The sequence below is a fragment of the Dromiciops gliroides genome, chromosome 4 (assembly GCF_019393635.1).
Source record: "Dromiciops gliroides isolate mDroGli1 chromosome 4, mDroGli1.pri, whole genome shotgun sequence".
Classification (NCBI taxonomy): Eukaryota; Metazoa; Chordata; class Mammalia; order Microbiotheria; family Microbiotheriidae; genus Dromiciops; species Dromiciops gliroides.
Window position 1 is genome coordinate 70,800,808 of NC_057864.1, and position 13,678 is coordinate 70,814,485.

At 36.2% G+C, this 13,678-nt stretch overlaps 1 protein-coding gene across 7 annotated transcripts in view; it reads left to right on the top strand.

Moving 5' to 3' along the window:
• Positions 1 to 13,678, top strand: part of RASAL2 (RAS protein activator like 2) — a 354,882-nt gene that overhangs the window by 104,947 nt on the left and 236,257 nt on the right. For 2 of the 7 annotated variants that reach the window (XM_044000629.1, XM_044000630.1), the window contains exon 1: positions 6,808 to 7,384. The exons of the other annotated variants lie outside the window; for them this stretch is intronic. In XM_044000629.1, the coding sequence (XP_043856564.1) occupies positions 6,808 to 7,384 (577 nt within the window). Of the gene's footprint in view, positions 1 to 6,807; positions 7,385 to 13,678 lie in introns of those variants that run through there. 7 annotated transcript variants of the gene reach the window in all.

The window sequence follows — 13,678 nt, forward strand, 5'->3', positions numbered from 1 at the left end:
TTCTGTCTTGGGGAGAGGGGAAGTAGTAAGGGAGGGAGGGAGAAAAATTTGGAACTCAAAATCTTATAAAAACAAATGTTGAAAACTATCTTTACATGTAACTGGAAAATAATAAAATACTTTAAAAACTAACAGCTCTATGAATTAGGTCTACAAATATTATTATCCTCATTTTTTTTTTTTGGCAGGGCAATGAGGGTTAAGTGAGTTGCCCAGGGTCACACAGCTAGTAAGTGTCAAGTGTCTGGGGCTGTATTTGAACTCAGGTCCTCCTGAATCCAAGGCCAGTGCTTTATCCACTGTACCACCTAGCTGCCCTCTATCCTCATTTTTAAAATGACCAAGTTTCAAGATTAGGTGGCCTTGCTCAAGGCAATATAGCTGTTTTAGTGTCAGAACTGGATATGGCTCTCATGTTTGACTTTCTGTACGAATATTATTTGTTTATATATGACATGTCATAATGTGACATGTCTTTTGTGTTAGAAGGGGAAAAAAGGAGTGGGGGAAACATGTATTAAACAATTATTAGTAGCTAGCACTGCAATACAAACATAAGCAAGGTTGTATCTTTAATTCCATCAGAATTGAAGTTTGCAGGCTTGATGTTTTTTCTTCTATCAATTGGAATTTCATTTTCTATGTCCAGAATTTCTGGGTAGTTCTTTTATTATTTCCTTTATTCTGGTGTTGAAGTTTGTTTGTTTTTTAATCTATTATGTTCTTCTAGGAAACCTATGTTCCTATGTTATTTTTGTGCATTCTATCTTTGATGTCAGTATGTTTTGCTTTCTTAGTGAGCATATTTTCATTCAGTATTCTTATTGTTTTTTTCTTCTCTTCTTCTAAGTTGTGCTTTTATCTGTGGTTTTCTCTTTTGTTTCTTTGGTGAGACTTGCCATTTCAGATTACATTTTTTCTGTGTTTTTTTCCCCCCATTATTTTTGCTTTCCAGGCTAAAAATTAAATTCTCATGATTTTCATTTCTCTTTCAAACCACTCAGGAACAGTGTGTTCTGGTTCCATGGTCTCCTTAAATTCCACAGGGTCCTCTGTCTCATTAAGCATTATATTACTCTCCTTTATTTTGCAGTATTTATTCATAGATGCCTGAACTCATCTACTAAATCTGGAGGCCATATTTTCTTCTGTTGTTACAGTTTTCTCCTGTTGATTTATCTGTTTATGCTCAAGATCTTTGAGTTTTCTTCCAGAAGTCTTGGATACTTTCAGTAATTTTTCTCCCTTGTTTTGTTTCTTAATCACTTCCTGAATCCCTCACCTCTGATTGTGATTTCCTTGGGGGCTGGATATGAAAGGGTCTCAACCTCCCCCTGTACAGTTCACCAACCTAGGTCCATGGCCAAATTGACTCTTGGGTGGTCAGAACTGGCCCTCACTGGATGCTGTGCTCATTCCCTCTGGCTTAGTCAGCTACTGCATACACACTGCATAGACAACCTCTATATAGACAACTCCCCTCCACCCCCACCCCATGCCACTCCCAGCCTTCCTGTCCTGATAACCTGTCTTCCTCGCTCTGTTCCTCATTTCTCTGGCTCAGCAGTGCCACTTCAGAACTTTGCAGCACTGCTGCTTCTGGGATGCTCCTTTCCTGCAGGCTTTTGCTCCTGAAGGGCAATGGGCAAGTTGGCTATGAAGGCCCGAGGAAACTTCCTCAGCCTAGAATTGGGGTCTCCATGGCACTAAAAAGAGGAAAGGGACATGGGAGTTTAGGGGTGCGTTTTGATGTGAACCTTTGTCATGTCCTTGGGCTTGGAGGTAGTTGGGAATCATTCAGGAGGGAACAAGGTCAGACTTAGTTTTAGGAAAATCACTTTAGCAGCTAAGTTGACAATTGAATTGTAGGGAAGAGAGAAAAGGCAGGAAAACTTCATTTTCCAAGCTTTTTACACTATAGCTAAGGGTTTAGATTGACAAAACCTGTTTCCAAAAGAAGTTTAAATGTTCTTCCTTGTGCTATGAGAATAAACTAAATAAGTAGTGTCCTGCCATGTGGCAGAAGGAGCACTGAATTTGGATTTAGATGTCTTAATTCTAGTTTTGGTTTTACCATTAGCTGGTTGTAACAACCTTGGACAAGTCACTTAACTCTTGGAGGACTCAGGTTTCTCAGAGATAATTAGACCAGTGATCCTGAGTATAGGAGTAAAACCTATAGATGTTATTTTGCAGAAATTAATGTTTTGAACTTATAATTTTAAAACTTTGAAAATCATGGCTAATTGCAGATTAATTAATTAATTAATTAAGAGTTTTCTTAAATTGAGAGTGACTGTTTAAAAATAAATGAGAAATCATTTCTTGCCTCCTAAGAACAGTGTGGCCTTGAGATAGTGGCACTTTGGGGGGCCAAAGTGAGATAAATATATCCATTTGGAGAGGATTCAGATGTGTTGTTACTGGCCCATCATCTAGCATGGGCCATTGATGCTGTCAAAAGACTAATAAATTATCTTTCAAAATCTGGATTAAAGAAAATGTTTTAAAAGTAATGAGCCACTAATTCAGAATTAAAATAAAAACCTGTGGGTTTTTTTTCAGCTACCAATCTTTATGAGATTTTAGAATCTTAGATTTTAATCTAGTTCCTGTCCTTCATTTTATAGCTGCAGAGACTGAGACTAAGAGGGTTTAAATGACTTGGTAGAGATAAACAGATTTAGAGTTTTCAGTGGAACCCATGTTCTAGGATTCCAAATCTTGTATTCTTTCCATCGTAATACCTTCTGCGTTTGCTGCTAAAATATTGGTGCCCAACTTTAAGAAATTATGAATCTCCAGAATAAGCACTCTTGCAAAATTATTAGTTGCATGCATTTAGGAATTTTAAAATACCAAAGTGTAAAATACCAAATGTAGCCATTACCGTTAAAACACAAGATAAAGGAAACTGAAGGAAATAGCATCAGACTTTTATAAAGGTATTAGATTTCATGTTTACAGTAAATCCAAACTTAGCCAGCTATGAGAATGATAGTACTGGATCTTTTTTATTTTTTCTGTCTTATTATGGTTGATTCTTGAATCTCAATCTATGCTTCCTACTTTTCAGTTTGACCTGATGCCTTTTCTTGTCATTTCAAATTGTCCATTTAAAGGAAGCTCATGGGGGGAAAATTGTATTCACTGAGAAATCTGTAATGCTCCTGAATCCTTTGTTTTGTGTAACAATTTCCCACCCCAAGTTCTTCCCCACTAACTACTTAGATATTCGTAGTGTCTTTATTTAATTGTAATTCTCTAAATTTTGTATCAACAGTGCAACTCTGCTTGCAGATTTCAAGTACTATTCTCACTCTTCATCTTTTCTCAGTTTATAACCCTTCCCCAAATGAAAAGCAAATTTTTCCTTAACTACTCAGAAAAATCTCTAAAACAATGAGTAGCTTTATAATTAATATGTAAAATATAAGTTCCTTGATGAGTGGACTGCTTTCCATTTTGTCTTTGTATCCTAGGACATCATCTAGTTCAGTGCCTTGTACACGATAAGCATTTACAAAACATTTGTTAGATTGCAGAGGGCCATTACCCAGAGTGCTTTTATTCCACTTAATTTTTCTTAACACAAGGTCTGTGAACTTAAAAAGAAATTTTAATAATTGTATTTTTATAGAATTGGTTTCTTTTGTAATCCTATGTACTTCTTTTGTAATCCTATGTACTAGTTATTGCTAATCAGGTATACACATGTGCCACTACCTTATAATATGAAATAAAATGGTAATTATCTATTACAAAAAGATAATTCTCTTTATAAAAAATTCACCATAAGATTATTTTAAATGATGAGCTCTTAAATTATTTTTGAAATATTGTAAAATATTTATATACAGCTTTTCAGAAGGAAAGTTATGCTTAATATTTACATATTTTTGATATCAGAAAACACCTTAACATTTGTATAGATATCAGGAAAAAAAACTTGTATTTGCATAGTGTTTGATACTCTTCAGATTTTAATCTCTTGTCTCTCTCAAATAAAACCGTGAAGTTGGCTTTCCTACTTTGCTTGAGAAAGTTGATTTTTTTGTAAAATTTGTACTAATTTTGTACTTTACCGATATTAAGAATTGCTGACCTAGAAAGAGGTCATCCACTTCATGAGGATAGGATCATTATATCATTATATTTATTGTGCTTTTTCTGGAGGACCATTCAGATGAAATTCTTCTTTGGAGGATTCCAGTTTCTTCCAGGTGGGACCCAGTGAAGATTCAGTGACCTGAGTGATGATTTAGGAAGAGAAAAGAACATAGAATATATGCAGGTCTTAAAAATAATGACTGACTGGCTTGCACAGGTGATTAACATATACTTTATGTATGTGGTGGTTTTTTTAAAATTCTGTTCTTACTTTAGATGAAAGTTGTTTTTTCAACCTGTGTTAAATAGCACTTCATTTTTTGTAAATTTATATTTTAGAGAAGGGGTTTATTTTATATTTTTATATTTATGTTTTTAACTGGCAGCAGTAATGCATTCATAATAGAATATTGTTCATATAAACTTATAAACTAGATGACCCTTTAGAGTCCTTATAAATTAAATGACATTTTAAAGTCCCTTTTGACATGTCTAGTTCCTTAATAAGGAGACTGCTTCTGAATGCCCCTGAAGTCCAGAACTTTTATAAAATTTTCATTCCAGTTTTGAATACCAGATAAACTAATGTACACCAGTGCACAGTAAGAAAACAGATTTCTTTCTTTAAATTTTTTCTACTATTTATTGGTTGGTTTGGAAAGGTAACCCTAAATTTTCCTTCCACTATTCAGTAGAGTAGCTGTAATTTCCATAGAAAAGTATCAATTATGAACTGTCATGGAGGATCGTCAATTAAAATACTTATCTTGATTTCCCCCTTCCTTCCTGCCCTTGTTCCCTCTGCACACTTTCTATAGTCCTCGCCTCTTCAGTCTCTCATTCATACTGATCTCCACTGTTAGGTCTGTGGTCACTGTTCTTTCACAGTCACTTGGTCTTTTTTCTGTTTGCTTTGTAAACTGCTCTGTGCTTGAAGATTCTTGGAAGGAAAAATATTTCTATCCATTTCCAAATGTAACTCTACATGACATATTAACACACATCACTTATTTTTGTAAAAGAGTAGCACAAAGAAAAGCAGATGCTAATAAAGTAGTACAACTTTTCATTGATCTGGTTTATACAAACTGAATATTTGAGATTTTACATTTAGATTTAAGTTTAAAAAATATTGTTCATGTAAAAAAGTATGCAGAATAGAATTCCATTACATAGGAAATTCTGTAATACATTTAATGTACTAATGGGTTCCCTAAAATCAACTCACATAATCTTTTCTGAAACATCATTAAAGTCAGAAAAAATCTACTTTATATTTCATAGAAATGTAGGGTAACATTGATTACAAGATTTAAAAAACTAGATAAGTACACTAACAATGGTTGGAAGAGAATTTGGAACTTTGTAATTAGATTAATGCTAATTGGATTCTTTTTGTTAAGCTACTTATTCATTTTTTAAATAGGGAAATAGCAACTATAATTTCATTTCTTTAGAAATCCAGTACTCAAATCCCTTAACATGTTTTAGCATAAGAATATACCAGGTAACAAGTTACATGCTTCATAGCAAAAGAATAGATCGTTTTTTCAGATTTGCCAAAGTACTATTTATATAATGTTCAAAGTCCTTCTCCTTCTCTTCCTTCTCCTTCTTGGCAGAGCAATGAGGGTTAAGTGACTTGCCCAGGGTCACACAGCTACTAAGTGTCAAGTGTCTGAGGTCAGATTTGAACTTAGGTCCTCCTGAATCCAGGGCCCGTGCTTTATCCACTGAGCCACCCAGCTGCCCCCATTATAACAAATCTTTTATTGGTACTCCTGAACTTCTTAGGCTTTCCATTGTAACCCCCTGTTTTTAGGGGATAGTGAGCAGACAATTAAAAAATTTGAGGTAGCCTAACATTTGGTGTATAAGCTCTTGGTTCCCTATAAGATACTTTAACAAAATTTTAACTATTCAGCTGTTTTTGTAGTTGTAGGGTGGGGTATAGAATAAAATTTCTTTGGTTAAACAGATAGGAATATTTCTCCATTTGACTTGTGCCAATTAGATTTACAAAACAAACTTTATCCTCTTAGAAAAGAATGAAATATGTCTATTCCTATGTTCTGATTACCACAAGTCCTCAAAACTTTCCAGGCTTAAATGTCAATGAAATTGTTCAAAACTTCAAACTTCTGCAATATGAACAGAACTACTTTGTGATCGGCGGTGACTTAACAAAGTTTTTTTGTGTGAATTTGCAGGGATGTCAACTGAAGTACTTTCACATTCTGCTTTTAACCCACTACCATTTGCATGTTTAAAACTTTACTACTATTGGCCCATAAAGGTGTTTGTGGGTTTTTGTCTCTCTTCACTGCTCATTTAAAAAAAAAAAGTTATTTCCTGAAAGCGTGGTATAGTAGCATTACCCAGTGCAGGAAGTACAAATGGCCTGCTAGAAATTTTCATCATTTTCATCATTTTCATAAACTGAAGATAGTTTGATCTGGGCAAGAAATTTTCGGGTGCTACTAACATTTTCTGAGATCTGGAGAAAAGGGGGGGGGGTAATAACATGACACCAGCTCTTAAACAGCAACATCTGCTGTGGTTCAAAGCCACACAAAGAAAGCTGCTTAAGCAGTAGAATGCTTTCAGTTACCCAGACAAGTGTGGCTTGACTGCAAAGACTGCAAAACTGGAAGAAAACTCGGTTTAGGGAAATTGTCGGAAGCTGTTTGATGGAAAATGAGCATCTTTAGAAGGCAGAAAACTCTCTGTTCTGCAGGCTATCAGAGATCTCTATCAGAACCTGCTGGTGGTCCTTTAGGAGGTGGAACTAGTTTAAAAAATTGTCAATGGTGTCGTCCAGCAAAAAGCAAGAAGAGGACTTATGAGCATACCAATTCTGATCTGGGGAAACCACTGGGTGCTTATAGGTGGCAGACACATCCCAGCCTTCGGTGGAAAGGGAGCAAAAGAAAGAGATCACAGAGTCAAAGAAGTGATCACGACCAGCCCCAGTCCTCTGAGGGCCTCCTGACAACAGTCCACAGCAATGTTTGTACTGATGATGTGCGTGGAACACCAGCAGCCATCCAAAGTGGCGGCATCAGGTCATTTCGGGTTCCCTTCATCAGATCACTTTCTGAACCTGCACCTCATTGCAGTAGCAGACCTGCAAGGCCGCTTCTGACTTCAGTAAGGTCAGAGAATTCAGAACAAGAAGGATATTTCACTCGTGGCATTTTTTCTACTCTGTCCAGTGGCTTCTCTCGAATGCTGAGTCTAAGAGGAGAACCCAGCAGGGAGCCAATGAAAGAAGGTATATTGTAATAAATAGGGGAAAAGAAGGGCAAATTGAAATTGCTCTAAAGTCAGCTGAGCCACTAAAGATGGGGAAAAGAGGGAGAAAATAGCTATCTTCAAGTATCTAGTTAGAGATGTCAACTAAAAGAGGGTTTTAAGTCTTGTTTTGCTTGACCCCAAGGGTCAATTATGAATGATGATCAAATCAAATTCCTTTTTGATGTAAGAAAAATAACTTTTAGAGCTTCTGAAATATGAGACTAACTTGTAGGTGGTGAGTTTCCCCATCAGTGGAGGTCTTGAGGCAGAGACTGGATGATCATTTGTGAATGTTAGAGAGGAGATCTCTGCCTTAGGCATAAGGAGAAAATGAATGACTGAAGATTCCTGACTGGATTTGCTTCTTAGGGAACAAATTATCTTATAATTGGTTAGGCCTTTTGGAGAGTAGATCCCCGATTTCAAATTGCTCTGTATATTTCAATGAATAACTAATAGTAGGGATTGATAGATATTTTATAATAGGCTCACCAATTTTAAACCAGGGAGGATTTTTTCTTCAGATTGTGATGCTGTAGAGCTATATTGGTGGGGGATCCCTGGTAAAATTTTTTTTACTCCCATTTTACCATATCAAGGTATGCCACATTAAATGCATTTTAGGAGTAGAAGGAGCATATATTGTTCTTTAGACACCTCTAAGAATTTATAATTAGATATATATTTTAGATTCTTATTTCATAAAAGGTTTATGATTTTCATATTATGAAAAAAGTTTATGCTTAAGTATTTAATTTCTCCCATTGTCTTTTTTTAAATTGAGGAATTATTCTGCAGAAAGCCATGTAATGCTATTAGGAATATTAGGAATGCTAAAAACCTTGTCATTTTATTTATATCTTATAAAGTAAACTTTTGGACCATATGAAACAGAATATAGAGCATTATGTGTGTGTGTGTGGGGGGGGGGGTTACACCTTTGAATTTCATGATAACCATAACAGGTAAAAGCTGATTTCTCTCTTAGGTTCAGATAACAGAACTACTTTAGTTCATTTTTTAAATCTGTATGTAGTTCCTTACATATTCTACAAAATATGTTATTGTACTGGAGATGGTAGTTTAAAGCCCCAAAGGAAAAACCTTTTAAACTTTTTATCTGACTTCCTCAGGAATGGCAGATGTGATTCAAGCTAACTACTTCAACCAGAAGTGGACTGAGGCATTTAAAAAATCTGTGTCAATTGTTGAAATCCTTAAGATGATTACACTGAAAAACTCTGATAATATCTCAATCCAGTTGAGTCATGGTTGTACAAGCTCTTAGCCTTAAAGAAATTTCAGCATGTTATTAAAATGAAGGGTTTCATTTCAATGGCCTCATATTCTCTGGGTTATATAATTTTTTAAAAATTGGCATCACCATCATGTCCCTCTAAAACACACATGCACATGAAGAAGCAGACAACCGAGTGACATTTCAACTGCTAAATGATTTTCCAAATATACACATGGTCATGATTTTAAGAAGAATATTCCTTATTTTTTGCAAAACATTGACAATTTTTCTACCTCATTCCTTGTTTGAGGTCTCTTCACTCAATGGGTTTCTGTTCAGTGTTATTTTCTCCCTTTTTATAGGTTATAAGTGATAGTTGAAAGGAAAATTTTGTCATTGGCCGTGGTTTTCCTCTTTGTGTATCATTAAATATTTTTTAAAACATCAAATATTTTTGCTTTTCAGAATCTAATTTTTTGTCTATAGCCGAGTGGAGGGGCTTTTATAAAGTTTAGAATGAAGAATTCAAAGGAGAACAATTTAGAGTTTCATTATTTTTTTAAACATATTCATTTTGTCAAGCTATAGACAGTTATTTTCTCTCTGCAATCTGTTTTATTTAGTGGTCATGGTAAACTTGTAAATATCTCCTGTTTTCTTGCAGGCTGAACAGATTCATCACTTAACAATTATTTAGTAAGCAATTAGTCAGTAAACATTTTTGAGAACCTTCCTTCAATGTGCCATTTACTGTGAGTTGGGGATACAAAAAGAGGCAAAAGATAATCCCTGCCCTCAAGGGAGCTTACAGTCTTCTGTGGGGAGACAGTAAGCAAATACACATGTGCAAACAAACTATATATAGAATGATTAGGAAGTTATGAAGTTATGTTATGAAGGACTTTGGATGCCAGAAGATTTTGTATTTGATCCTAGAGGCAATAGGGAGCCACCACAGTTTGTTTATTGAATGGGGAAGTGACCTGGTTGGGCCTGTGCTTTAGGTAAATCACTTTAGTGCCTGAATGGAGGAGGGATAAGCATATGGAGAGACTTGAGGCTGGACAACCTACTAGCAGGCTATTGCAATAATCTAGGCCTGAGGGGATAAGAGTCTGTACCAGATTGAAACTGTATGAAAGGCACTGAACACTAAGACTCTGTTCCTGCCCCAGGAGATGGGAGGTTTCAATGTGATTTAGAAGGTGACAGGTATTATATGCATATTCTTTATATACAGCTTTCTCCTTTTCTTCTATTTCAACTGAAAATATGGGTAGTTTCTAAAGATATAAAAATTCACATGTATTGCATTAAAGATGTTAGGTTATTTGGTGCCAATTATTAGTAGGTAAATAAAAGTATTTGCTGATGAAATCATTTTGTTGATGACCACTTTATAGTGGTGAGACACAGCTCCCATTGTACAAAATCAGTAATGATCAATTAAGTATTTATTAAGTAAGTTCTATCATACCCTTTGTCTGAATATGAATGAAAGCAAAGAAACTTTATATTCACCAAGGACTGAAATCCTCTTCAGTACAAAGGTGAGAAAGCACCAGTAGGGTCAGTGCAGACCCTCTTAGTGTGGCCTTAAACTCAAACTGAAGTCTATAATTAAGGCCATAGTTTTAAACTTTTTAATTTCTCAGAAACCTAATCATTGGTATAGTATTGGGGGGAAGACCTAGAACTCTTTTGATAGACTCAAACATATTAGTTAAATCCAAATTATGTCTTTTGAAAGTCATTTTTAAAAATACTTCATTCTACTTTTCTGAGAGCACTGGTCCAGGTAATCTGAAGAATATGAAAGGGGTGAGAACAATAAATTTATTGTAGTGGTCATACCTAGAATTGTGTAATGAAACCCTAAACTTGTTTCAAGCATGTTCGAGATGTATTGCTTATTGTCACCTAATATTCTACTTCATTCCATTCTCTCTGCACTGAATCCTACTGCTCTGACCTCCAAACCATGAAAACTAACAGTTTTGTTAAATATCACTTATAAATGATCATAATTCCTACAAATACACCCATCTCCTTCATCCTCAGAAAACCCTCATTTGATCTATCCATTACCTCTAACTGTTGTTTATCTTTAGAAACTACTCATATTTTCAGTTGAAATAGAAGAAAAGGAGAAAGCTGTATATAAAGAATATGCATATAATACCTGTCACCTTCTAACTGTCTCCTTCCTTTCATAGCTAAATTTCTTGAAAAAGCCATCTACATTTGATGCTTCCCACTTCCTTTTCTGTCACTGTCTTCTTAACTCTCTGTAGTCTGGCTTCTGACCTCATCATTTAACTCAAACTGCTCTCCCCAAAGTTGCCAGTGATCTCTAATTGCCAGATCTCATGGCATTTTCAAAGTGCTTACCCCTCTTAACTTCTCTGAAGCTTTTGGCACTGTTGATCACTCTCTTCTTTGTTCTTTTTTTTAATCATAAAAGTATTATTATTTTCCAGTTACATGTAAAGATAGTTTTCAACATTTGTTTTCATAAGATTTTGATTTCCAAAATTTTCTCCCTCCCTCCATTCCCTCCCCCCTCCCTAAGACAGAAAGCAATCTGATAGGTTATGTATGTACAATCACATTAAAAATATTTCTGCATTAGTCATATTGAATCACTCTCTTCTTTTTTTTTTTTTGCGGGGCAATGGGGGTTAAGTGACTTGCCCAGGGTCACACAGCTAGTAAGTGTCAAGTGTCTGAGGCCGGATTTGAACTCAGGTACTCCTGAATCCAGGGCCGGTGCTTTATCCACTGCGCCCTCTAGCCACCCCCACTCTCTTCTTAAGACTCCCTTTTCTCTAGCTTCTCTTGGTTCTCCATCTACCTTCCTAACCACTTCTCAGTCTCCTTATTGGATCTTCATCCAGGTCACATACCTCCTTAATGGACCTGTCCTCTAGGCTCTGTCATAGGTAGAGTCTCTTTTTCTACCTCTTTACTATTTTGCTGGCAATCTCATCTATTTCCAAGGATTCAATTATCATTATTCAGATGATTTTCACATTTTTCCCTTTAACTTGGACTACTACAATAGCGCATTGGTTGGTTTCCATACTAAAGTCTCTCCCACTCCAGTCCACCTTCCACTCAGATGAAAAAGTGATCTTATTAAAGCACAGAGCTAACCATGCCACCTTCAACTTCAGTTCCATCCAGGTGTGCCCTTTGTCACTTCTAGAATATAAAATGCTCTAACTTTTAAAGCCTTTCATCATCTTTATGTGCATTTTCACTGGCTGTCCATCAGGCCTGGAATTCTCTTACTCCATGTCTCTGCTTCCTGGTTTCCTTGTTTCTTTTAAGTATTAGCTCTCACCTTCTGCAAGAAATCTTTCCTGGAGCCCCTGGCCCTTTCCCCTCAGTCCCCTCCAAACCCCACTCCTTAATGCTAGTACCCTCCCTCTGAGATTATCTCCAATTTATCCTGTGTGTACATAGTTGCTTGCATTTTTTCTTTGCCATTAGAGACTGAGATGCTTGAGAGCAAGGATTGACTGTTTTTGCTTTTCTTTTTATTCCCAGCACTCAGCATAGTGCTTGACACATTTTTAATGCATATCAATTGATTGGAAGGAACCTTAGAAGTTGACTAGTCAGAGAATGGCTTTTAGTAAACTATCCCATACCATCATGAATATGAAAAACAAAGAAACTCTAGAAGAGTGTTTGTGGTTCAGAAGAAGGGTCTCTTAATTGCTGGATATTTCTAGCAGAATTCCTGAAAACATAACACTTGACTCTCCTGTGCTAGTACAAGCTGGCACCTGCACTTCACTGACTGCAGTCTGTAATTGTGCTCTTCTCCATTATGAGTGGCCTGGGTGAGGTGCTTTTCATCAGCAGCTGCCACAGAAATAGCTCATCTATGTTCATTCAGAAGGGCATTGTGATTTGACAGGGAATTGTGATGGACTGGCTGGAAACCTTTATTCCATATGATATTATGTTTGAAATTACCCTCTTTATGATGGAGTTAAGGCTTAATCTCTACCTCCTTTGTATTCCTATGAGATTCCCTAAACAGGAAGTGGTGCAGTGGATAGAGAGCACTAGGGCTGGGGTCAGGAAGACCTGAGTTGAAACTTGAACTTGAGTTGAAACTGGCTGTCTGATCCTGGGCAAGTCACTTAACCTCTGACTGCCTTAATTTTCTTATTTGTAAAACGACTAGAATAATAGCAACTACTCCTCAGGGTTTTTAAGGATCATATGAGATTATATTTGTAAAGTGCTTTGCAAACCCCTATATACATGCTATCTTTGTAGCTGGTTTCCACTTATTTGATACATTTATAGCTAGTCTCTGAATTACAAATGGCTGATTTATGAATGAATTATACCTATCAGATGGTACTATATACCCCAATTGCCTTCATTCCCATTCCCCACCCCCAATCTGGTGGCATGCCCACTGCCATTATCAATAAGAGAAAAAAAAAAGCTTTCAGAGATTGTAGAGAAGGGAATAGACTAACAAGTGTATCCCAAAGGCATCCCCTGATATCTTCTATGTGTGATTTCTTTCATGTTACTTTGAAAAATGAAAATAACTCTAAAAATATTATGGGACTTTCAGATATATTAGTTCAATAAGTTGTTTTGCTCGCCAAATCCATCAAGTGAATGTTTTGGTTAGTTGGTTGTTGGGGAGGGTAGATATCTCAAAGTAGGTCATATGGGATCCTTTGGTATTTGGACAGTGGAGTGCTTTGGGTAAAGCTAGTTTTGATGTTTCAGAGGTATCAGAGAACAGCAATGTGATACTGAGTTATATTCATTATATTTGCAAAATAGATCAAGCTGGGAAGGGTATCTAACAAGATGAATGGCTGTCAGGGATGCATCTTGATAAGTTAGAGAACTGGAGAACATCCAGTAGGGAGAAATGTGAAGTCCTGGACTTGGGCATTGTGAGTTTAGGGATCGCATTAGGGTTAGGGTTAGGGCTAGGGTTAGGGATCGCATTAGGGTTAGGGTTAGGGATCGCATTAGGGTTAGGGT